Raw genomic sequence first — 27,545 nt, 5'->3', positions numbered from 1 at the left:
CAGCAATGCATTTGAATGTGAGGACTCTGGATCAAAAAACTTGCCTAACATCTCTCCACGCTTAAGATTTTAAATAGGTGATCCCTCATCACTGACTTCCCAACCAGGAGAAATTGCTTTCTCTTCCAATCCAGCATCTTCCCAACTTAAATCTACACAGTCTTTTTTGCTGCAGTGGAAATAGTTTTATCATCTCAGGTTTCTTATCACCACCATAATCCTGGTAGATCTACACTGGATGGTTCTGATGTCCTTTGCAGAGTGGGATACACAAAACTGCATATGACTCTAACATGGCCTACCTCTTGCCTTATACAAATTAGCATTTTGCAGTTGAACCTTACGCCTTTATTTTTAAATCCAAAATGCTATTGACTTCTGATGCATTTGAGCCTCTCTTTATACATACCCTGCTATCTTTCCAGCATTTACATCATGAGCTCTGGCCATTGATGAACAATTTGTAGTTTATATAAGGCCTTCAATGCAATAAAACATTCCAAGGTGCTTCGTAGGAACAATTTCAATTTAGTATCTCAAAGAAATCTTACATGATATTAGACAAAATTGGACATGAACAGCAAACAAATGTTTTCTTTCATTTCCCAAAAAAGGCAATGCCCACAAATAGTTTAAAAGGAGAGAAAAATGTCCTTAAATGTAACTAGTGGTTAGCTGCTAACCAGTTACACAATAAATGGTCAAAGTACATTTAAACTGGCACTGTGCAATAGTAACTGATCCGTGAGATTAATACAATGTTAGATAGTCAAAGGAATGTAAAAAAATAAAAATAACACATGCATTAACTTGCACAGTATAGTATAATATACAACATTTTTATTATTTAACTTACTGGTACAATGATGATGACCTCATATGCTGTATGCTTTTGAAAACAAGGCTACAGACAGATGACACATGCACCATTTAGAAGAATGTAGTTTGATTGCACTTCAACAAATTAAACTCATTACAAATTTGTTAAATGCATATGTGACAGCAATGTGTATCTTTTCCTTGTCTTTTTGTTAAAAGTCAGATATGCACCAGTAACCCATAAACCATGCTATACGCCCACTGTTAATCAGGCCACCTAAAATAAATAAATTAAATTGGAAATGTTTTCTCTACTTAAGAGCTTAGAAATTAGAGTAAGATGCCTAATTATCTCAAACCTTTTTAGTTTTCTTAAAAATCATTACAATATTTTCCTGTGTCTATTACAGCATTGCAAAACCCAGTACAACACTGATGCACCATAGCCTGTGATATCACATGCAGTGCTTCCAGCTCCCCATTCAGAGAAGCCATATAAAATGGCCCGTCACTGTAGCATGCTTTTCATATGGTTTTCAAAATGAACTATAACAAGAGATAACTACATTTTAGTGAATGTCATATACAAATACATTGGCATACAAGAATATTGGCAGTCAGACCAATTGACTTCATTAAACTGCAGGATTTTGAAAATATTAGCTTTTTATCACTACTCTCTCAGAATGTAAAAGTATTGACTTAAATGTCTTGTGTTTGCTGGACTCATTGTGTAGGAGTTTATACCTTGGTGCAGTACAAATTGTTGCAAATCAAGGTCATCAGACTGGCATGACAATCAAGTTTTACACTACATTTAGAGTATGAGAAGGTTTGAAAAAAGTTACTTCAGTTCTAAAAGTTCCATAGCAAAAAATCTTTCCACTTCAGCAGTAGAAAAAGTAGCAATGTTCGACAGGTATGGTTAAAAGTTCTAAGAGGATGTTTTCTGTATAAAAATGTATTGCAGACATTTATGACTTAGTTTAAAATTTTGACAGTGACAGTATGTATAAGACAGTATTTGGTCTTCTTAGAAAGATTGCATGAAATGAAAAACAAATTTGTAAATTTCCTATAGGTTGAGCAATGTTAAAATGTATAAATATATAGCAGCGTCTTAAAAGGGTTTCCAGTTGCCAAAGTCCACTCTAAAAATGTTACATACAACAGGCTCCCAATCAGATTGTGAAAATGTATTCTTTGGAAGTCATGAATTAAATTAATGTTTCATCTCTAATTTACTGATTGAATATTAACTTTATAAATTTAGAAAGTAAAATTATATCAGTGCACCCTGATCATTTCAACATTAACTGATACTTAAAAAGGCAAAATAAAATTTCTGAAAAATACAGAAAAACTGAACTGAAAGAAATAGTTACATAAGACAGATAAAAATACAAAATAGGTATTGCACAGCACAAACCAACAGGCATTAACATATCCAGACCTTTAAACTATCTCTGAAGACTCAATGTAGGATTGTTTCCAATACAAAAATGTATAAACAGTTTTAATTTTTTTAGGCAGAGACAATGTTCTAGGATCAAATGTGTTTCTTTGAATAGAGGTAAGAGTTTATGGCACTCTTTCTCACTGAAAGTATTTAAGGCCCGCAACCAGAAAAAACTTCTCCAAAAAGATTTCAGAATCGAGAACTGCAATATGAGCTGCTCGTCCTATTAATGAATTAGCTGTGTTGGGCAATGCATGGATGACATCATATCGAACCAAATTACATTCCTTATTTTCAAGCACTGGCGTTAGAAGATTTTGGATCATCTCAGCATACACCGGTCCTGTAAAATAGATCAGACATGAGTATTCCCCTGCTCCATAAACAATTTATTAAAAAAACAGCCATTTATTTAAATAACAACTAGACCTGAATGTATAATTCAATTATGTATTTGTGTGCCATGCCAAATTACATGGCATATGCCATGCATATATAGAAAATTTAAAAAAATTTTTAAAAAGAATTAAAAAAAGTAACAAAAAAGAATGCAGAGATTAGGAATCCTCATCATGAGTTAGGCTATCATTGGTAAAATCCTTTAAGCAATAACTGTTACCAGGTATTTAATCTTACCTGATTGTTTATCTTTTAAAGCGGTTTTGCATATCTCAATTCGAGCAGAATGGTAGGGGACATAACGATCTTGTAGTGAGCCAACCAACACCACATTTTTGAAATAATGGAGACCTTGAATACAAGTTAAGATGTCACAAGAACAATTGCTTCCATATTACTCATGTAGTTTTATTTATCTGAAAATTGTATCAGCAAAGTAATCGTTGGTGTGAAAAAATGTGTGTGGGATAGGAAAGGCCTCAAATGTTGGTCCCAAACAAAGCCCAATTAAGACAGAAGTCACATATGGAAATGTAAGTCACATTACGGTAGCAAACTAAAAACACGTACAAAATATGATCACCGTCAATTTCATGCTGCAGTTGATATTTATGCTGATTTCTAGTGGAAGCAAGGACACCCCATGCTCCTCTCTCAAGTCCAAAATAAAAAAGAACACACACACTATTGCAAGACGGTAGATAAGGGGAAGGCAAGAAAACGGTTTATCATCTGGAAATGATAATTTGCTAACAGAAAATAAAGGAGAGTACTGGGTGACCTTAAATGTAGTGACATGGACATTTGGGATAGCTCCCCATGTACAGCATATGTTGCAGACAGACTTGGGATGCTCGGATGTTTATTCAATTGTTTGGTGGTTTGTGTCCAGCTGATCTTGCTCACAGTTTGGGTGTTTTGCTTCGGTTCTTGGGGACAAGTGAAGTTCTTGTATTACTTTATTAATTCAGGCAATAGGATTTAAGTATTCCACAATTCCATTTGATTATTCACAAATCATTTCATGGAATCATGGAATGGAGGCTATTGTGCCTCCACTGCTTCTTTGAAAGAGCTATCCACATTAGTCCCACTCAACTTTTTCCCTATAACAGCAAATTTTTTCATTTGAAGTTTTATCCAATTCCCTTTTCAAAATTGTTATTGCTTTTGCTTCCAATAGCAACATTTATATAAGACCTTCAATGTAGTTACACACCATGCCACACACAAGATATTGGGACAAATGATCAAAAATTTGGTTAAAAGTAGATTTTTAAGGAAAGCCTCAAAGAAGAAGAGGAGAGGGCTGGAGGACAGCCAATGTGGTACTGTTATTCAAGAAGGGAGGAAGGGATAAACCTAAATACAGGCCTGTCAGTCTAACCTCAGTGGTGGGGAAGCTATTGGAAGCAATTCTGAGGGACAGAATTAATCTACACTTGGAGAGGCTGGGATTAATCAAGGACAGTCAGCATGGTTTTGTTAAGAGGAGATCATGTCTGACCAGTTTGATTGAATTTTTCAAAGACGTGACCAAGTGGGTAGATGAGGGCAATGCATATGACGTAGTCTACTTGGACTTCAGCAAGGCTTTTGCTAAGGTCCTGCATGGCAGACTGATAGCAAAGGTAAGAGCCCTTGGGTTCCAAGGCAATTTGGCAAATTGGATCCAGAATTGGCTGAGTGGCAGGAAGCAGAGGGTGATGGTAGAGAGGTGTTTTTGTGACTGGATGCCTGTGTCCAGTGGGGTTCCACAGGGATTGGTATTGGGTCCCTTGCTGTTTGTGGTATATATAAATGATTTATACTTGAATGTAGGAGGGTTGATCAGTGAGTTTGTGGATGACATGAAAATTGGTGGGGTGGTAAAAAGTGAGGATAGCCTTAGATTACAGGAGGATATAGGCGGGCTGGTCAGATGAGCTGATCAGTGGCAATTGGAATTTAACCTGGATAAGTGTGAGGTGATGCACTGGGGCAGGACAAACAAGGCATGGGAATACATGATGAATGGTAGAACCCTGGGAAGTACCAAGGATCAGAGGGACCTTGGTGTCCACTGGCCCCTTAAGGTAGTGGAACAGGTAGGTAAGGTGGTTAAGAAGGCATATGGGATACTTGCCTTTATTAACTGAGGCATAGAATATAAGAGCAGGGAGGTTATGCTGGAACTGAAAATACGCTGGTTAAGCCACAGCTAGAGTATTGCATGCAGTTCTGGAATCCGCATTATAGGAAGGATGTGATTGCACTAGAGAGAGTGCAAAGGAGATTTACCAGGATCTTGCCTGGGCTGGAGAGTTTTAGTTATGAGGAAAGATTGGATAGACTGGGGTTATTTTCCCTGGAGCAGAGGAGATTGAGGGGGGCATGATTGAGGTGTATAAAATTAAGAGGGGCATAGATAGGGTAGACAGGAAGGAACTTTTCCCCTTGGTGGAGGGATCAATGACCAGGGGGCACAGATTTAAGGTAAGGGGCAGGAGGTTTAGAGGGGATGTAGGAAGAATTTTTTCACCCAGAGGGTGGTGGGAATCTGGAACTTACTGCCTGAAAGGGTGGTCGAGGCAGAAACCCTCATAACGTTTAAGTATTTGGATGTGCACTTGTAATGCCATGGCATACAAGGCTATAGGCCTAGTGCTGGAAAATGGGATTAGAATAGTTAGGTGCTTGTTTGACCGGCACAGAATCAATGGGCCGAAGGGCCTTTTCCTGTGCTGTAGATCTCTATGACTCTAACAAAAAAGGACAACCTTCCATTCTTTAGCAGAAAGAATAATGACACATAGCAATGCAGACATACAGTGGAACTTTATGCCTCCCTCCCCAACCAATCCGGAGCCGAGTTCAGAGGCAGGAGGGGTTTGACTAGGTGGGAAGAAAGGAATGCTGAAGGGTGGCCTTCCTGCATAGAGGACAATTGAGACCCTTACGTAGCTACTTAAGGGTCACATCTTGAATACAGTTGAATTCTACCAGTGATGGGTGGGGAACTCTCCATGTGGGACAACCACCCACCTAAGCCCATTAGGTTTGCCTGTGGCTTACTGGGTGGAGGGGGGATGGGGGTGGTGGTTCCTTGTACTCAGCCACTCTGTGCTCGATTGACATCAGGATTGGGTAGGGGGACAGCCCGTGGGAAGCCACCTGCCCTTTCTTTCAACTCCCGTCTCTTGTACTCACCAGCACTGTGACCCCCCATATCCTGCTCACACTTTGTCAATCCCCAGTGAAGGCTCCAGTGTGGTACCGGCTCTGGCCACTGCTCTTGGTGGTGTTGCTGTCACTGGAGAGCTGCTGGCCTCTTATTGGCTGGCATTTCCTCCCTGTACTGGGCTCAAGTCAGGCCTGATGCTGTCCATAAGTGCCTGATTATTGTAAAATTCTGTCGGGCCTCCTGAAAATGATTGGGGATTCCAATCAATTTTCCAGCTGAACATTAAATTCAGCCCATTGACACAAATCGAGGGAGAAAATAAAATCCAGAAATGATGCATCAACAGATCAGTTACTTGCTAGCCTTTCAAAAATTTCAGTCAGCAAAATTTTTATATTTTTAAAACTAGCAAACAAAGAAGCTAAGAGACCTATTTGTTCTGTAATTGAGTTATTATGCAGTGAATAAACCTGATATTCTGGAATTCAATTTATACATGTATGACTAAGAAATAATCAACATTTTTTTAAGTTTCTCCAATGAGGATAGGTGTGACAGACGGTTTAAATACTACACTCAAACACCACGCAATTGGCAGAATGCAAAGCAAAGTCCTTTGCTTCTTACAAAATTATTGCGTTGCATCAAAAAGCAATGCAGGTACTAAGTGACGACATAACAAAATTTCTGTACAAAAACAGAATTACCTGGAAAAGCTCAGCAGGTCTGGCAGCATCAGCGGAGAAGAAGAGTTGACGTTTCGAGTCCTCATGACCCTTCGACAGAACTTGAGTTCGAGTCCAATAAAGAGTTGAAATATAAGCTGGTTTAAGGTGTGTGTGTGGGGGGCGGAGAGAGAGAGAGAGAGAGAGAGAAATGGAGGGAGGGGTGTGGTTGTAGGGACAAACAAGCAGTTATAGAAGCAGATCATCAAAAGATGTCAACAACAATAGAACAAAAGAACACATAGGTGTTAAAGTTGGTGATATTATCTAAATGAATGTGCTAATTAAGAATGGATGGTAGGGCACTCAAGGTATAGCTCTAGTGGGGGTGGGGAGAGCATAAAAGATTTTAAAGTATTTAAAAATAATGGAAATAGGTGGGAAAAGAAAAATCTATATAATTTATTGGAAAAAAAAAGGAAGGGGGAAACAGAAAGGGGGTGGGGATGGGGGAGGGAGCTCACGACCTAAAGTTGTTGAATTCAATATTCAGTCCGGAAGGCTGTAAAGTGCCTAGTCCGAAGATGAGGTGTTGTTCCTCCAGTTTGCGTTGGGCTTCACTGGAACAATGCAGCAAGCCAAGGACAGACATGTGGGCAAGAGAGCAGGGTGGAGTGTTAAAATGGCAAGCGACAGGGAGGTTTGGGTCATTCTTGCGGACAGACCGCAGGTGTTCTGCAAAGCGGTCATCCAGTTTACGTTTGGTCTCTCCAATGTAGAGGAGACCACATTGGGAGCAACGAATGCAGTAGACTAAGTTGGGGGAAATGCAAGTGAAATGCTGCTTCACTTGAAAGGAGTGTTTGGGCCCTTGGACGGTGAGGAGAGAGGAAGTGAAGGGGCAGTTGTTGCATCTTTTGCGTGGGCTATGGCACCACCCCATGCTCACGCAAAAGATGCAACAACTGCCCCTTCACTTCCTCTCTCCTCACCGTCCAAGGGCCCAAACACTCCTTTCAAGTGAAGCAGTATTTCACTTGCATTTCCCCCAACTTAGTCTACTGCATTCGTTGCTCCCAATGTGGTCTCCTCTACATTGGAGAGACCAAATGTAAACTGAGTGACCGCTTTGCAGAACACCTGCGGTCTGTCCAGACCCAAGAATGACCCAAACCTCCCTGTCGCTTGCCATTTTAACACTCCACCCTGCTCTCTTGCCCACATGTCTGTCCTTGACTTGCTGCATTGTTCCAGTGAAGCCCAACGCAAACTGGAGGAACAACACCTCATCTTCCGACTAGGCACTTTACAGCCTTCCGGACTGAATATTGAATTCAACAACTTTAGGTCGTGAGTTCCCTCCCCCATCCCCACCCCCTTTCTGTTTCCCCCTTCCTTTTTTTCCAATAAATTATATAGATTTTTCTTTTCCCACCTATTTCCATTATTTTTAAATATTTTAATATCTTTTATGCTCTCCCCACCCCCACTAGAGCTATACCTTGAGTGCCCTACCATCCATTCTTAATTAGCACATTCGTTTAGATAATATCACCAACTTTAACACCTATGTGTTCTTTTGTTCTATTGTTGACATCTTTTGATGATCTGCTTCTATCACTGCTTGTTTGTCCCTACCACACCCCTCCCTCCACTTCTCTCTCTCTCTCTCTCCGCCCCCCTTAAACCAGCTTATATTTCAACTCTTTCTTGGACTCGAACTCAAGTTCTGTCGAAGGGTCATGAGTACTCGAAACGTCAACTCTTTTCTTCTCCGCCGATGCTGCCAGACCTGCTGAGTTTTTCCAGGTAATTCTGTTTTTGCTTTGGATTTCCAGCATCCGCAGTTTTTTTGTTTTTGTTTTTAACATTTCTGTGCCACCTACCTGCTTTTTTGCTGAGCTTGTACAGAAAAGTCTGTCGGGGATCAGAGTGATCTCGACATGTTAGCTGTAGTAGGGATCCAGACTTCTTCCACTTCTGCATAAACCAGAGTCCTGGTCATGAAAGTAATGCAACGAAATATAAAAGTTAATAAGGGAATTACAGCAAGAGAAGTCACACAAGTTACTGATACATACAAACTCAGCTTCAGCTTGAAGGCTTTATTTGTTACAAGTACGCTTTAGAGTTCTCCACCACTTTTGTGTGTGTGTCATTTCCAAGTCTGCTGTGGGCTAATTGATAGAGATTAATTCATATGGTTCCATTACCTTTGTATCATGCAACTACTAGGATGGTAGAAGGCAAATTAGGTGGACCATGGTCTCTTAGCAATTCTTATGTTCCTATGGATGTTTCTCAATATGCACAAAAATAATAGGAAATTGTCCATCTCATTCATAAATTAAACAGCATTTTGGTCTTTCTCCACAGATATTAGATGTCCTCAGGTACCAGATGTCCTCTTCCTTCCATGATTAGCTGACAGGTTTATTTCCATGGTGCGGAACTGATTCATTACTTCACTAAGGTGAAGTACTCTACTACAAGAACTGATGAAGCTTGCTCACTCAAGTTCAAAAACACAGATGTTAATCTAGCCACACTGGTCAAACTGAATCTTTAAATTAAAATGGTTGCCAAATAGCTTTATTTTGTAAACTTCAATGGGCAAAATTGAGCCCAGTTATTTTCCAGGAATGATGCAAATAGAAAGCAATGATTTTCTTCACATCAATGTCCAAGTTGATTTTTATTCCATTTTTTTTTACTAACTCTAAGTCAAATAGTGGTTTTTCTTCCAATGGCTACTTTTTGCTTGGTTTTTTCCTACTCTATATCTTCCATATAATGTTATTGTATTCTCAGGATTTAGAAGAATGAGAAGTGAAGCATGCAAAATTCTTACAGGGCTCAACAAGGTAGATGCAGGATGGATGTTTCCCCTGGTTGCAGGGTGTCTAGAACCAGGGGACAGAGTCTCAGAATAAGAGGTAGGTCATTTAGCGCTGAGATGAGGAGGAGTTTCTTCACTCAGAGGGTGGTAAATATTTGGAATTCTCTACCCTGAGGGCTGTGGAGGCACAGTCATTGAATATGTTTAAGACAGAGATCGATAGATTTCTATATATTAAAGATATCAAGTGATATGCGGTTAGTGCGAGTAAATGGCATTGAGGTAGATGATCAGCCATGATCACGTGGAATCATGGAACAGGCTTGAGGGGCAAAATGGCCTACTCCTACTCCTAATTCCTATGCTCCTGTAAAGGAAAAGTGCAGATACGAAATTACTTACATTTTTCCCCTCAGCCTCGAGAAAAGTTAATTGAGCACAATATTCAGCCCCCAAGCGGTTAAATTTCCATGCTTTTTCCGAGTAGAATTTTTCCTTATTCTGTTTGATTTACCAAAACTACATTTTATTTCCATCAATAAATTAGATTACAATCAGCAGCTTTGTTTTCTCCTCAACCCTGGGAACTGATTCAGCACTTGAAGATTATTTCTATATTGTGGGTGGCCTCAAGTTATTAACAGCTTATTATCAGCCTATTTATAATTACTTTCATTACGTTTTATGTTGAATCTTAATTATATTTTTCCATTTTGGTTTGCTGATAATATACAAACTGCAAGTTCTGTTGTCTTCAGCCAATCTAAAATACCAACTTTATGTTTTAGGCTTTCATTCTGATTGGAGCTGCTGATGAGTAAGAGAGCTATTTAAATCAGATCAAATAACCATCTAGAATTTTACTCTTGAGGAGATTTGAAGTGTACACATGAATATTATTCCAGCCAAAGCAAAATGCTGCTTAGATTCACTTTGTGCTCCAGTTGGTTTTGAATTACTGCATGGTTGGTACATTATAAATGGTTAGTGCTCCTGTTTAATCAGAATTGTCCTGACAGTGACACACAGGATTCAAGTTGCTAGCACCTGCTTCCTAAAAAAAAATCGCCAACCTAGATGCTCTTTGAAATATTCCAAAGTTACACTGACCTGCAGAGCTGCAACACATCTCTGTACCAATTGGAGGAGAAAGGAAGAGATGCTCACAGTTCTTAAAAAATTTACAGGATGTTGGTAATTTAATATGATTACGTACATAGAATTATTATTAGTTTATTATTATTATGTACACATTAATATGAGACTTACATAGAAATTACAACATGGAATAAGGCTTTTCAGCCCAACCAGTCGGTGTTTGTCCTGAATTCGCAGATTCCTCTAGTTTCTCTCCTATTTCTCTTTGAAGAGGTTCTGCTTAGTGATTATGAACAGCTAGGGTTAAGTTAAAAAACAGAACCACAAAGGTAATAATCTTTGGATTACTACTTGAGCCATGAGTGAACTGGCGTAAGGTAAACAAGAATAGAGCTAAATGCAGAGCTAAAAGATTGGTATGGGAGAAATGGATTTCGATTCATGGGATACTGGCACCTTTAGTGGGGAAAGTGAGAGCTGTACCGCTAGGATGGTCTTGAACCATGCTGGGTCTAGTGTTCTGGTGAGTCGTATAATTAGGGTGATAGACAGGGCTTTAAACAAACAGTGGAGGGAAGGGATCACGAGGGGAGATGTGGTAAATTAAAGAGAATGGGCAAAGCAATAGAGCAGGATAGTGATAGGGGCAACAATAACCAGAGTGTGGCAGGAACAGTAGAAAGGGACAGACCGTACAATCTTAAGAGTGCACCAACAGATCAGGCCAGAGTTTGCAACAAAACTTATGAATTGACAACACAAATAGAAGTAAATATGTATGACCTGATGGCCAATACAGAGATGTGGTTTCAAGGCTGGGACCTAATAACTTACTTTACTTAATTTACATTTTGGAAGAACAGGAAGCTAGGAAAAGATGGTAGGGTAGCTCTGTTAATTAAGGATGACATCAGTGCAATAGTGAAGATCAAGATGTAGAATCAGTTTGGATAGAGATAAGAAACAGCAAGGTAAGTCACTTGTGTGAGTATTTTACAGGGCCCCTAACAGTGGCCGTACTGTAGGACAGAGTATAGAGGAAGAAATAATCGGGGCTTGTACTGCAATATTCACCAGTGATTTCAATCTTTATATAGATTGGAAGAATCAGATTGGTAATGCTAGCCTGGAAGATGAGTTCAGAGTGTATGCAGGACAATTTTTAGCGCAGTGCATTCCACAGGCTATTTTAGACCTGATAACATGCAATGAAACAGGATTAATTAATGATCCCTTAGTAAAGGAGCCTCTAGGCAACAGTGATCATAACATAATAAAATCTGACATTCAATTTGAGGGTGAGAAGTGTGGGTTGAAGACCAGCATCTTAAACTTAAAGGCAATTACAAGGGTATGAGAACAGAGTTGACTAAGGTGAACTGGGAAAGCAGGTTAAAAGATAGGATAGTAGAGGAGTAGTGGCAGACATTTAAAGAGCAAAGATATATTCCATTCCAATAGAGGAGAAATAAAACTAAAGTAATAAAACTCTAGACTATCAAACTTAATATTAAACTGCATGGTTTAATACTGAATAATAGCATCAAGAGGTTTTATATGATTTAATTTCAACAGATAGCAAGTTCTGAGAGAATTCCCTCAATAAAGGCCAGAGAGAGATGAGATATCATACTGTGGACATCTTTAAGTCTCATCCTGTTCTTTTTCCCTCTCTTCTAAGAACAATTTGTTTTTGCAATAACAAGGACAATAGTATACTGCAAATGCCACAAGTAAGCAGACCGTCCAAAAGCAAAAAGCTTAGGGTCATTTAATTCTCGTAATATCTAATTCCTCTAAGTACCCTCAACCTTACAAAGATAAGCTTAGTGAGGTTATAAGAAGAGAACACACAACACAAGAGGCTGGATTTTAAGGGGTGAGGGGCGGGCGTATTCTTCCCCCACTCCCCGCACAGGTAGAAAGGTTGGTCATGAACCAATTGACTTTTTTTTAAAAAAAGGCTGCTCTGCAGCAATAATTCCCCCAGGGCAGCCTTAACAAGGTGGGTGCGAGGCTTCAGCCCCTCAGGGAAAGGAAGTAATCCTGGACTGTTATCTCTGCAGTCCCCAAGGATCAATGCTTGGACTGCTATTTCTCATCTACATGTTGACTCTCAGCACCATTAAATGAACCACATCAGGCATTCCTTTTTGCCCATCCAGGTGGTCCTTACGGATATACGAACAAGAAGCAGGAGGCGGCTATTCGGCCCCTTGAGCCTGCTCTGCCATTTAATTAGATCATAGCTGATTTGATAGTAACCTCAAATCTGCATCCTATCTTACCCCCGATAACCCTGCTTACCAAGAATCTATCTTTGAAGAGTTATGTGTCACCTTCTTGAAATTAGTGGTTGCGAGCAGTGTCCATCTCCCAAGAATAACTAAATTTGCTTTTAACATAGTGAGTGAATAAATTTAGTTTTATTTTAATGGTAATCTGATTTTTTTAAAGATTGAATTCCACTACTCTTCCCATTATGCTGTATATTTATGTATCTATTTAATTTGCATTCCTTAGCAGTTTTAAAGTCAAGAACAAGGCAAGACAGCATACAAGTTGTATCATACTCAAATTCCAGCTAAAAGAGTCATAGCTCTAGGCAAAATTATCAAGTCCAAGTCAAGGCTATTTGGGAGAGTTTGAAAGCTTACTTAATTGTTAAATGTAATCATGTTATTGCATAAAAACCTCTTTTACACCAGAAGGCCAAAGGGCTGAATGCTTTCTTGAACACTTTCATTCTGTTTGCAAATCTGATTTTTGTGCCTCACTAGGGCTCATTGCTTGTACTATCTGTACAGTCCCAGCCTGAGCTTCTGTCCTTGATCTTGCACATAATTCCAACCAAGTAAAATGTGAACTTCAGAAACTATATCTGATTCTTATCCAAGGCACTCTGCCACCCTCTGATATATCCTGACCTGCTGTAAGTCTGGCATTTTTTATTTTACACTCTTGAATATGAATTTCACCTTTTTTTGTGTGGATCTCTCTTATTTTTTTTGCATGCCTTACTTAGATATTTCTGCTTTTAATTGCATCACTTTCCTCATAACAAAAGAGTTTTAAATCCAAATTTTCAAAAAGCCATTTATTTTCTATTTGACAGACTAACATCCTTGGCAGTTAACTTTTACTGTTGTTCTACCTTTTGTCTTACTGACTTCTATAAGGCGTTTTTCACTCTTCAGTTATGAAGGATTTATATAAGAAATAGAAGTAGGAGTAGGCCATTCAGCCCTACAAGCCCACTTTGCCATTCAATGAGATCATGGCTGATCTTCTACTTCAATATAATTTTCCTGCACTATCCCCATATCCCTTGATATTTTTAATATGTAGAAATCTATCGATCTCAGTCTTGAACATACTCAATGACTGAGCCTCCACAGCCTCCTGGGGAAGAGAATTCCAAAGATTCACCACCCTCTGAGTGAAGAATTCCTCCTCACTTCAGTCCTAAATGGCTTACCCCTCATTCTGAGACAGTGTCCCTTGGTTCTAGACTCCTCCCACAAACCCCACACCCCCAGCCAGGGTAAACCTCCTTCCTGCATCTACTTTGTAAAACCTTGTAAGGATTGTGTATGTTTGAATGAGATCACCTCTCATTCTTTTAAACTCTGCAAAATAAAGACCCAGTCTTCATTCTTTAATCTTTCAACAAGAGACAAACATTAACCTGCCATGTCTCTTTATGCATGCTGATCAATCTGCCATGCATTTCCAGCATTTCAGTTTTGATTTCCCTTGTTGGATGCTGTTCAATCTGTTTTTTCTTCTCTTTTATCCCTCTGCACGAACAGTTCTGACTTAAAAGCAAGGCACTCTTTCAGTCCATAGATGGTGCGCATGTCTATTTAATATTCATTTATTTTGAGTTTTAGGATTTTGGATTGTTCTATTGGTGCCATACATCAACAGATTCTTTGCCTACCTGTATTGACGAGTGCACTGCTGTTGTATAATGTCCCCAAGTGAGGCCCAGACAAAGACAGGAACGTGTGCAGTTTGTTCAAGTAAAACTTAAATCTTTGCCTTGTAAGAACAGATCGAATGATTAAGTTACCTAAAGAGTGTCCTATGAAACTGAAGAGAGAGAGAGAGAGAAAAAGAGAGTTAGATACGAGAAGAAGAACGCCACAGGGGAATTGAACAAAATATTTCAAAGTGCAATTCTTTTGAACGATTAAAAAGAAATATGTATCTTCTTCCATGACATCAGCACCAATGGATCATTAACACCTTTCATGAAGTGAAATTAATTTCTGGTTTACATTTTCCAGTTTTTGCTAAATGGTCCTGGATATCAGTGCCACATACATTGCTAAATGTAATATCTGGGTCTATCTAGAATGGTTAAAAATATAAAAATATAATTCACATTGTTGGTCTACACAGATGCACAGGGAGAGTCATACAAAAAGCTGCAGTGTGAGTTGGGAAGAGGATATCTGAGGGAGTATCATTTGAATAAGTGGACAGGAACTTGAATGTCTTTTGTGCTGAAGCAAAGCAATTACTGCTTCACATTGATGCAAAATGTGCAACACAAGTCCAGTTTTGCGTGAACAGAGCACGGTAAGGATCTGCTGATGCCCATTTCTCAAGGCAGCATTTGGTCCCAAAGTGGCACCTGAGATTAAATAGTGTCCTTAAGTTACTTACTATATTGATAACTGAAACATCATTTTACTTCCATGCTTTGTATAGTTACTGGCACAACTAATTTAACAGTTTGTTTTGAAAAGTTTGTCTGGATTTTTAAAGAGAAATTGTCTTTAAAAATGTGTTACAGCATGACATACATGTTAAACACTGATTTTTTTTTTTAAAAAGAGTATTTAATTTTGAAAGTTTATTCATAAAATTCACAGAATAGGTACAACAAAGAAGGCCATTCAGCCTGTCGTGTCTACACCAACTCGCTGCAAGGACAATTAAGCTAATGCCAATCTTCCACTTTTCATCGTAGGCCTGCAAATTTCTCTTCAGATGCTCATCCAATTCCCTTTTGAAAGCCGTGTTGTATCTGTCTCCACTACACTCAAAGCCAATGATTCCAGATCCTAATCACTTGCTGTTTAAAAAAAAAATCCTCTTATTGCCTTTGGCAAAAATGACCAATAATCTTTAATCTGTCTTTTAGTTCTTGCCCTTCCCATAAATGGAAACAAGTTTTCTACCTACTCAGTCTGGACCCGTCATGATTCTAATATCTCTATCAAATCTCCTTTCAACCTTCTCTTCTCTCAGGGAGAACAGCCCAGCTTCTCCAATCCATCCACAAGTCTTTCATCCCTGGAACCAATCTGGTAAATGTTTATGCACCATCTCTAAAGGTTACACATGCTTCCTAAAGTGTCATGCTCAGAATAGGACACAATTCTCCCCAGTTGAGGTCAAACCAGTGTTTATAAAGATAAAAGCAAAAAACTGCGGATGCTGGAAATCCAAAACAAGAACAGAAACAGAAATACCTGGAAAAACTCAGCAGGTCTGGCAGCATCAGCGGAGAAGAGCACAGTTGATGTTTCGAGTCCTCATGACCCTTCAACAGAACTGTTAAAGCCTTAAGATTTGCTTTCAGACTTCAACAACAGGTTCTGTTGAAGGGTCATGAGGACTTGAAACGTCAACTGTACTCTTCTCCGCCGATGCTGCCAGACCTGCTGAGTTTTTCCAGGTATTTCTGTTTTTGTGTCAGTGTTTATAAAGGTTCATTATAGCTTTCCTGCTTTTGTATAGCTGAAAAAAAGAGCCTTGCAATCAAAAGCTTTTCTTCTTGCACTCATCAGCACAACTTGCAAGATAAAGCAACAGTAAGGGGAACAACAATTTACACAGTAGGGGAAGTGGGTGCTGATTGGTTGCCGAGTGGACTCCGATTGTGAGCTTTCCAACCATTTCCTACGCCTTCGCTACCTAGATTCAGAGAGAACACGCCACAGCATACACACAGAACAGAAGAAAAAGGTAGACACTAAGGCCCAAATTTCCATAAAGTCGGAAGATCTCAACACTTTATCCAAAATGGTGCCGGAGACAAGAATCCAGTAGTCCTGCACCCACCATTTTCATTGTGGGAGGGGGGAAGATGTCAGGAGGTATTTCACACATCTTTGGTTCACAGAGGCAGCAGCACACTTAAAAATCCCAGAGCACTGAGATTGACCTTTTAAACAGCTCAGCCCATTTTGGTGCTCAGCAGCCCCCGTGGCTGCCTCCAAACAGTTTCCAGGGGCAGCAGGCCCGACTCTCGTTAGTACCTGCCCGCTCCCAAGTTGGGTTTGTGGAGTTGGGTATTTTCCCAACTCTGTGCTCCTGAATAGGGAGTAAAAATGTGACCCTAAGTAGATGAAAAGGGAAAACGAGTTGAAGTCTGAAAGCAAATCTTAAGGCTTTAAGGATATTATAGAAATAGGAAGAGAGGTGGCAAGACAGGAGGATTTACCTAGAATTTCAGATGACAGCATTATGGTTGTTATAGCAGAAAAATGATTCAATGATTCTTACTGTGCATATAGTTACTGATGGGTATATAAAAATTTTGCTTTGTTTCAAGTTTAAGATAAGATTTCCAAAATTACAGGCCAAGAAAAATTGATAGCTTTTTAAAAAAAATGCATTTCTCTTGAAAATATTGATAAACGAGTATTTCGTGCCAGCTTACCTGATTTTGGAAACAGTAAGGTTGTAAATTTGAACATACTGTATTATCTCATCCAGAAGTCGATCAGTCATGGAATCAAAGTCTGCAAATGTGTCATTCTAGGCAAAGGAAGATAAATATTCAGTCAATGGAAAACTATACATTTAAACTTCTCTGACATGCCTAAAAATAAATGAAACTGTGTTCTGTTGAAGAGTCATACAGACTCGAAGCGTTGACTGTGTTCCTCTCCGCAGATGCTGTCAGATCTGCTGAGTTTTTCCAGGTATTTTTATTTTTGTTTTGGATTTCCAGCATCCGCAGTTTTTTGCTTTTATCTTAATAAATGAAACTCCCTTGTTACAGTGATCAGAAAAAAGCAAAGGATACTATAATCATAATTGAGATTTTGATAAAAGTCAGCTGATTGTGGAAGAGCGTGGGAAAGACATTTGATACTGGGTATGGTAGTACAATGGATACTTTCTCCACTAAAATGGTTATAAGAGATCCCAACCCAGACAGCAAAGCAGTATTTTTGATTGGTGCCTGATAAAGCGTTTTCCTTGTCCACAGTAGGATGGATAAGTGAATTTATTCCCTGCTCATATCACGTTAAATAAATCCCTACACATAGAGAGAAAAATCAAAAGAGCTAAACAGAGGAATAGAGATGAGAGAAAGAAATAATTATTTTGCTGCAGATGCTAGCTTGTATAATAACTGATTAAGTATACTCGATATTCATAACTGTACTTTGATACTTGAGAATTAAAAAAAAATAATTTAATGTTTATGCAAGCCTTCGTAAGACAGAATGTTTCTGCAGAACTTCTCTACAAATTTGATGAAGGCACAATCCTTTGGTAAACTGCCACTGTTTATAATCAATATTTTATTTTCTTGGACAAGCTTCCCTTTGCTTTTAAAGGCTTGTTAGTGGAAGTCTCCGGTGCCCAGTGGCAAACCCTTTCTTCCACTGCCTATCTCGAGCAAAATGTTTGACTGAAGAGTGTGTCATTTTGCCTTAAATCCAGCAGATTATGGTTCTCCACAGTTAATGTCTATATTTGCCAGTTTGTAACAGAATTGTAGGAGGTCTTGTGATGCAGTGGGAAGCATCCCTGACTGAGCCAAAAGCTCTGGATTCAAGTCCCACTCCAGGATTGATCACTAAGCAAGGTACATTTCATAACACAGCAAAAAGGAATACTGTTTAGGTGGGAGAACCAATGCACATCACTTGTTTTAACTAGCAATTGTCTTTAACAAGATAATTGCCATGCAATGTGATTACTGAAACATTGATAGATTCCCCTCTTTTATTTTTAAATTTGAAAAATTAAAGAACATTCTTTTCAAAACAGACGGAAATAAAGTCTCGTATTTTCACATCTATAGATCCCACATTTCCTTTACCAAATATATATAAACAATTATAAAGCAAAAAAAAAGGTTTTCTTTCATTTCATCATTATAACAAAAGGACACCCCTCTTCCAATATATTTTAGTAACTTCTTAGAGCAGGCACTTATTTTTGTAAAACAGTGATATTTGGTGACTTGTGTAAACCCATTGTATCTTGGAGATCTCTCTTCTCTGTAACATTTCTTTCATGCTAACTAGGTCTATTCTTAGCCCTTTTTCAGCGATGCTTTTCGTCGAATGAACATTATTCCAAAGAGACCGGTCGTCAACATAACATTCAATGGGCAAACTTTTCCCACATTGCCCCATATATAATATTCCTGTCAGTATATTTGATAAGTAGATTCCCATATTTATTGCTTTTATTAATGCCAGTGTTTCAGCAGCTAAGGTGTTTTTTACTACTCTTTTTATTTACTTTGCCTCCCAGGCCAGCGGGTGACATTTACCATTCTTTCCTACCAAGAATATGATAAACCTTGTTGTGCTAGAGTGCCCATCTGGAAGATTAGCATGTGAGGCATCACTAAAAATGAGCAACCTTATATTGTCTGGTCCACTCAAGGATGGAAACTTGAGTGTGCATCTTTCTGAATTTAATTTCTTTAATGTTTCATTTGCTTTCAGAACTTCCTCAACTGTGGCATGTTCCACCATAGTACTCAGTTCCAATATGTAATAACCATTTTTAATTGGCACATTCGTTTAGATAATATTCACCACCTTCAACACCTCTGTGTTCTTTTGTCTGTGACATCTTTTGATTATCTGCTCCTATCACTGCTTGCTTGTCCCTACAACCACACCATCACCCCCCCACCAAACTTCTCCACCACCCACCCACCCCGCCACCACCACCATTACCTTAAACCAGCTTATATTTCACCCCTCTCCTTATATTCACTCAGTTCTTTGGTAGGGTCATGAGGACTCGAAACGTCAACTCTTTGCTTCTCCGCCGATGCTGCCTGACATCCTGATCTCCATGACTCTCTTCAAAGCCTCACGCTACTAATCTCACTTTAGCCATGTACATGCCATCACAGAGTACCTTTTCTGTACAGATCCACCTGAGAGATCGGGCTGGCTGTCCCCTGTCAGGTAATTCAGGTGTATATACCTCAAGTTAGTCCTGTTTGGCTTCCTTTATCAGCCTATTTTCCAATGTATTAGCAGCTACTAAAATCTTTCGGTAATAAGGACTTCTACTTATATTGACACTCCTCGCTTGCTCTTTAATCCCTGTTCTTGTTAAGCTACTCACATTGCTCTCTCTTTCAGAACTACTACTTTATGATCTTTCGCCCATGCGATCAGGACCCTGTTCGCAAGTCTGCATTTTTTTTCTGGCGTCATGGTCACTTTCTGGTCCACTGTCAGCACTTTCTGGGTTTCCATATCTTTCCCTTGGTTTGCCAATGCATGAATCTCATCTCCTGTTCTTCATCCTGCACTTTGTTCCTACTTTGGGTTGTTGCCCTTTTGGATGAATAGAGTTATCCTGTACCTCAGTGTTATTTTGTTCGTCGTCAGTCGACCCTGCATCTGTCATAGCCTGCTCCTCATAACTGGTGTCTGTGTACGCGTGTGCAGATATGTGTGCGCACACGTGTGAAGCGCATGGTGCCTCATTGCTTTCTGTGTCCTGTTCAGAGCCTGTAATTGAGCTCGCTGAATATACCCTAACAGTTTGATTGCCATGTTGCACAATTACTACTTTCCCATCACTCTCTATTACCTTGCCAGCTCCTTTCCACTCTTTCCAGCCTTCCCTTTTGTAATATACCATGTCTCCTTGTCTAAACTATATTCCTGATGGTCTTTTATGATGCGGTAGGGCTTTCCAAATTTTCTCTGAAACCTCAGCTTTAATGAAAGCTTTTCTGTCTATGTGCAAATAAATCAGATGAGCAGAAAAAGTGGAGCTAACGCTAGTCCCTTCTAGTGCAGGGGGAGCATCTGATAACACGGAAGGCAACTTCAGATTTCTTCCATATGCCAACTGGTACAGACTGTAACCCTCAATCATTTGCAGAGTTCTTTGTGTGCACCGCCCATGCCAGCGCTGTTTGCAATTTGCAATCTGGTTGATCAGCCAATATTTTATGTAACATGTGTAAAGAACATATTTTTATTTTTCTTGGACTGTGGCTTTAAGATTGGACCGTGGCTTTAAAAACTACCATGGCTGCAGTTTAAAATAGATGCTCACTGCAGCAGGAGGAAGAAAATCTACAATGGTGCTATCTCCTAGAACAGTGTGTGCCAGGTTGTACAGAATGGTGCTGGAAAGGAGACCTGGTTTATGAGGGAGTTGCCTAGCGACATCATTTTGATTGGTTCCTGACCAAGTAACCAGGTTTTGTGTGAGGATAGTGCAGTAGATATGCTCCTAGCCTGAAAACAGGAAAGACCTGAAACCTCTCTCTCCTGTGTTTTATAAGACTCCAGTAATCCTGCCATTGTAGCCAGATGGCCATGCGTGTATCCTTTCTTTGAGAAGCCCCTGTCAGGAGGAAAAGGGGGAAAAAATCACCAGTAGAGGCATTAAAAGCAAGTTTCAATCAGAGAACCACAGACTGCAAGTGCTGGAAGACCACCTCGTGTCAGCCACAACAACCTGCAAGGACTTTGGAAGAAAGCAATCAAAGTCAACCCATCTAATCCTGAACTCCGGATTGGTGCTATTGACTGTTTTATCTCACCCTTAAAATCCACATTTTGTGTGTCGCACACATATGTATGTGCATATGTGTATAGGGGTTTAAGAAAGGGTAGAGTTTAGGTTATAGAGTTAAAAGTTAGAAGTTCATATTTCTTTCTTTTGCCACTGGTTATGGACAATTTGTTTAATAAACAGTTATTTACTTGTTAAGTTTACAAACCTGGTGCTCATATTCTTTTAACCTAAATTAAACAGGTAGAATTGGAGCAATTTGGTGGTCTGCGCAGTGGGGCTTGATACTACAGCACACTATCCCCAGTGAGTCACGACACATGTCATCTACCTTCTCAAGGGCAATTAGGGATGGGCAATAAATGCTGGCCCAGCCAGCAAAGCCCACGTCCCATGAATGAATAATATTACCACATGGTTTCTCTCACAAAGACCATTACTAAACAGGCTCTCAGCTGCAGTGTGCATAACTATGATCAAATTTTTGCACATCTCAAAATTCATTGGCGAATTCCTCACCATTCTCTGTCAGGAACTTCGTTGGTGTTCCTAATCCTGTTCCTACCCATTTCTCCATGGCCTTATCGAAAATGGTCTTTTAGCCTTTACTATGTATTACAGCGGATACGCTAAATCTGGTTGCCATATCTATGAAGTTTGATAAAAAAAAAACCATTCTTGCCCCAAACTTTTAAGCACATTGCCACTGCATTGTTAAACTCCCTGGCTAGTGGCAAGCTCACAACAGGGCACTGTGATGTCTTGTGATATTTAAGACAAATTTCACACTGAGCAGTGATTTGTTCAATAAGGTCATCGCATCCTTCATCTACCATGCCCACATCTTGAAGCAGAGACTTTAGTTTCTGTGGTGCCAGATGTGCAATCTGTCTATGTAACTTCCAAATGATCTTCTTTGTCCACCAAATTTTTATTCCCAGTAATTAACAAAACTTTATGAAATTGTTGATGAGAAATTTCTGGTTTCCTTAATGGCAGGCAGTAATGGCCTGACCAAGTAAAATGTAGATCCACATTGTTTTGAACATGACTGCTCTATCATTCTTCATGTCGAGCGTCATCTGAACTTTCCATTGCAGGTCGACTTAATAGCAGTGGTATCTCACTAGAAACCATATCAGTACTGATAAACAGACCACCCTTTTGGAGGATGTTAATGTATCATCTCCGAACCTGAAGCAGCAGGAGCTTTCATATTTCTTCATCTTCCGCTGCTCTGCCTCATCGAGGCACCCCAGATAGCAGTTAAGCCAGTCCATGCCACACACTGTAGAAGTGTAGCCACTGTCCAGAACTGTACAGTTGAAAGAGTCGACCATCAAGATACTCATCATGGATTCAAACTTTCAGTGACCAATACAATTCTGTTATGGCAGTCACCACCATCATTTTCAGTCTCGGAACAGTCCATCTCTTGGGTCACTGCAAAAATGCAATTCTTTCACTGTGGGAAGTTCATCACCTAATGATATTGGGAATCACACCGAAAACACCGATTAACCACTTTCCATGCATTTCTTGGGTTTAAACACCTGCGGTCATTGTCCCAGATGTGCTTTATGTTCCAACTCTCAAATTGGTAGGGTTATGAAGCTGAGAAAATCTATCAAATTTCTAAGAGATTTCTTCAAGATACACTATTCTTTGGTGACAGATTCTTGGATGTTAGATTCAAGTAAAGATTGACCAAAATAAAGTCTCTGATCCTATCAATGCACTTTTTCCAACAGATTGAACCAAAATCAACATGCATCAACTGGTAGGTCGTTGGGATTTTCCAGAAAAGAACAGATCCAAATTCTTTGTTTCGATTTCAGTCGTGGTTCTGATCCTGGGAGAGTACCAGCTCAGAGTCTTGATGTTTCAGAACTGATAACTGATTGGATGTTCCGATTTTAACTGAATAGATTTTTGCCCTTTTAAAAAATTACAATATAAGTAATAAAATATAGGTGTTCTTCCCGGAAGCTGTAAATGATCTTCTTAATCCCCTCTCCTTAATTCCTCCACCCTTACCTCCATCAACATGAGGAGCTCATAGATTTCTTTGTTACTAAGATTGACTTACAAGTTACAGTCACTTAAGTGGCTATTTCCCCACAGGATAGAAGGAAATTATAAATTGAAAAATTAACTTCTTGGGCTCTCAAGTAGAGTCTAAACAGATTCGATGTTTTCTTATCTTATAAACAGGGGGATTTGCAGGACTGCAAGAATGTTCATAGTGCAGCAAGAAATCCAGCAGTTTTAATAATTTAGGAATTTATCTGCAGACATCGGCAAACATCAAATCAGTGATGATTTAAACTATGTTTTTGCCTTACAGAGGCTCGGACTTAAACCATTCAGGGTCATTTGTTATCCTCCAAGGCAAGGTACTCAAGTGGGGCAGATATAGAAGTTGTCTCCAAGAATTAATTGCAATCACTTCTGTCTCTAATGTAAAACCGCTAAGCCTGGGCATCATTATTTTTCTGAAATTGGGAATGATGATATAAACTGATGCCAGTTGTTGTTTTGAGCACTTGAGACGGGAAAGCTTAACTGAAATTTATGGGGGAGAAAAAAACCAAATTTTCGTTAAAAGAGAAGAGTACAGTGGGTAATGAAACATTAGGTGGTCCCTGTGCATCAAGGAAGTAAGTTTTGGGGAAAATGAAATGAAATACTGACAAGCCCTGGTGCTTCAACAATGCTGATCTATGGGATCATCTGGAAATGATAAAGTGAACTCAGATGCAATATTGTGGATTACTTTGGGAAATAAAAAGGTCCAAGGAGAAGTTTGGTTACTTAAAATTAAACAAACAAAATGATTTAAAACTTGTTCTAAGTGGGAATGTTTGACCAATGTTTTAAATATATTATGATAATACTGTATTGGACAGTAAAATTCCTCTAGGGCTCATGAATGAGATTAAATTGTAAAGCCGAATTAGAGGAATTTAAGGGTATAAGATAGAAAGAGAAAAATTACACCAAGTGAAAGTTTCTGAAATTATTTTAAGCAGATTGGAATTAATCACTTGGGTACAATTCACTAAAAGGTATCAATCTGGCATTAATGTACATTGTAGGCAGGAAAGCGTAGGTAAGTTTAGGAAATTGATAGCTTTCTCTAGGAGATACATTCTGTTCATGACAAAAGACAGAAGTATGTTTTTTCTTACTGCCCGTGATCAGTGTGTTTTGTATGGATAGGTGTGTGTTTTCTTACTCCTTTGAATGCCAATTAAATAATTTCAGCAGCAAGTTTTTGAGAGTTACAAAAATATTTATTCTCTCACACTTACTCCGAATTAACATAATACTACCCACTCAATCTTTCTCTCATACCCACACACGAAGATTGGATACAGGTGAAAGTAATGTAGTTTTATAGATTACAGGTATCTCAGTCTCTGGTTTATGATCTCTGGTCTACCGTGTTGCAGGCCTGTAATTTCTTAGATGCTTCAATGCTTTAAAGTTAATGGGAGGATCGTGTAATCTTGCGATCTCTAAATACCCCACCCTGTTGATAAGGCCACCAGAACGCCCAAGAATAGCTTGTATTGGATGTCATGTGTGGGATGCTTGTGTATATGTAAATATGATTTGTTGCATACAAGGCAACTAGCATATGGAAGTGCACGGTGAAGATACTCTGAAAAATGAGTTTCACACATGCTTGTCAATAGCATTTCATAAAATGGTTAATGTGGCTCAGGAGAATGAAACAAGTTTTTAAAATTATCAAAGTATTATTGACACAGAGAAAACACCCTTTTAATTAAACAATCATGAAAAAGTTAAAATACACTGGTACCTGCATTGGGATTAAAATTAAAGTAGACAGGCACAGTATTTGGATTGGGACAACGAAAAGCTAGGGAGAAACAATACCCAATGAGAACTTTTGATCATGTGTTAAACTATAGCTTTTTGTACAACACATTACGATGTTCTTTGCTTATATTGTGATGCGATGCTTCAGATGTATCCAACTGGTCAGTGCACTAGCAACTTAGAAGTAATGAGCCACCTGTAGAAGGATAGGAAATTAAATTGAGGAGATTACAGAGATAGGGAGTGGCAGGGCTGTAGTGCTTACATGATAGAACGTAAGATATCTTAGGAGCTGCTCCTCACAAAAATTATAACCTTAAACTTCAAATATTGGTGAAGCCTGTTATAGAAAACTATTCTCCAATAGAGTAAGTACTCATTTAAAGCTGTGGTTGCATTCCTGAAAATCATGACTTTTAGTTAAACAACTTTAAGCGAATCATAGCTTCCATTAGAATTAATGTTAAAGCTCGCGTTAGGTTCCTCAGGCATTTCTCACCTGGGGAAAACAATGTACAAGTGGTACAAGTTGAAGTACTGACATGAGCAGCACTGTGCATTCCTAGCTGAAGTAACTTGCAAACTAAAATACACCACGAAATACAAAAGTAGTATAATACAGCATCCAATAAAAAATACACTTAGATAAAAGCAAAATGGATGGAAATACATTTAAAAATAATGGAAATAGGTGGGAAAAGAGAAAGCTATATAAATTATTGGAAAAAAAGGGGAATTGGAAAGGGGGTGGGGATGGAGGTGAGAGTTCATGATCTAAAATTGTTAAACTCAATATTCAATCTGGAAGGCTGTAAAGCGCCTAGTCAGAAGACTTACCATGCAGATACCTACACAGTACCTTTCGAGGGACCAGGCTCCATCTAGTGGCAGAAGTTGGTCGGTGCAGTTATCAGCTGAAGTCCCAGAATTATCTGCACTGACCAACATTTGCCTCTACAAAAACAGAATTACCTGGAAAAACTCAGCAGGTCTGGCAGCATCGGTGCAGAAGAAAAGAGTTAATGTTTCGAGTCCTCATGACCCTTCCACAGAACTGGTGAGGACTCGAAACGTCAATTCTTTTCTTCTCCACCGATGCTGCCAGACCTGCTGAGTTTTCCCAGGTAATTCTGTTTTTGTTTTGGATTTTCAGCATACGCAGTTTTTTGTTTTTATCTCTGCGTTTAATTGACTGCCACTCCTCTTCAAGAAATGCCTACCTTGAAGGAGTTATGTTCCTCTCTGCGACAAGATTTCCGTATCTCTCTTTTGCCTTGTTCACCTTCACTGCTTTCCATTTCTCTCCTGGTGTTTGACAAGGTGTTTATTAAAACCCGCTTTCACAGCCATATCTCCTTTCTCAGTGATTGTCTCCGTCTCCGATGTACCCCACGTAGATTTCAACTGAAACTTCATCCCTCATGTTTCGAACCCACCCAGGATTACAGGTATCTCCGGGACATAAAACATTTCTCAGACTGCTGTTCCCGTCGCATTCTGAGATCCACACTCAGTGCCATGCGCCGCCATATGAACACACTCGACCTCTCCCTCCAGCAGCACCGCCGCACCCTTTTTCAAAGCTGCACGTGCCCCCAGTTTCATTTTATTAAATAGAGTTCTGTGGAAGGGTCATGAGGACTCGAAACGTCAACTCTTTTCTTCTCCGCCGATGCTGCCAGACCTGCTGAGTTTTTCCAGGTAATTCTGTTTTTGTTTTGGATTTCCAGCACCCGCAGTTTTTTGTTTTTATATTTTTTTACATTTGCCACTAGATGGAGTGCAGGACCTCAGTGAGAGTTAAGGATGGGTGAAGCAGGAGCAGAGGGAGCAGCCAAGAAAACAGCAGCAGCAGCAGACCGGGCCCGGGACCTCAAGCAAAAAGACGGTGGGAAGAGCGTTGGAAGCGAGGCAAGGCTGGGGAGGGAGGCGAGGCCGGGGAGCGAGGGAGGCGAGGCCGGGGAGTGAGGGGAGGCCGATCAAAAATAAATCAAGGGTAACTTGATTATCAATACAACAGGGATCTAATAGACTGTTTTGACTTTGAGGAAGTGACTTGCCAAGTGGATTGCGTTAAGGACTGCGACATGTTTTTTTGATTTCCAGAAGGCGTTTGACAAGGTTGTGCAGGAAGAATTTAAAGCTATGACAATTCAAGGTAAATCTTGGCTGTGTCTAAGAAATTGAAGAAGGGCAGTAAAGGAAGCTGTACTTATTATAATTAGTAATATTGGGTGGGAAATATACTAAAAGAGGTGCCTCATGGATCATTGTTGGGTACATACTTGTTTCTAATTTATGATCAGCGACTTGCACTCAGAAACCCATGGCAAATTAAGAGCAGCTGTTGAATCGGAGAAGACAGCTAAGATACAACAGAATGAGTTGGATAAAATATGTAAGTGGGCAGACTGATGATGGAAATAGTGTCGATTTTCACAATTAGGATGGAAAAATAGGCAACACAAACTCCATGAATGGATTCGTAAT

At 39.4% G+C, this 27,545-nt stretch overlaps 1 protein-coding gene across 7 annotated transcripts in view; it reads right to left on the bottom strand.

The window, feature by feature from the left end:
- Window positions 1-511: 511 nt before the first annotated feature.
- The window catches only part of fam135a (family with sequence similarity 135 member A), a 259,444-nt gene continuing 232,410 nt past the window's right edge, over window positions 512-27,545 (bottom strand). For all 7 annotated transcript variants that reach the window (XM_041187897.1, XM_041187900.1, XM_041187895.1 and 4 more), the window contains 5 exons: window positions 17,122-17,219; window positions 14,386-14,537; window positions 8,392-8,502; window positions 2,915-3,028; window positions 512-2,621 (listed from right to left, as the gene is read on the bottom strand). In XM_041187897.1, coding sequence (XP_041043831.1) covers window positions 2,416-2,621; window positions 2,915-3,028; window positions 8,392-8,502; window positions 14,386-14,537; window positions 17,122-17,219 — 681 coding nt within the window. In that variant the 3' untranslated portion in view covers window positions 512-2,415. The remainder of the gene's footprint in view (window positions 2,622-2,914; window positions 3,029-8,391; window positions 8,503-14,385; window positions 14,538-17,121; window positions 17,220-27,545) is intronic.

This window comes from Carcharodon carcharias, chromosome 5 (genome assembly GCF_017639515.1).
Source record: "Carcharodon carcharias isolate sCarCar2 chromosome 5, sCarCar2.pri, whole genome shotgun sequence".
Taxonomy (NCBI): domain Eukaryota; kingdom Metazoa; phylum Chordata; class Chondrichthyes; order Lamniformes; family Lamnidae; genus Carcharodon; species Carcharodon carcharias.
This window is presented reverse-complemented; position numbering and strand designations above follow the sequence as displayed.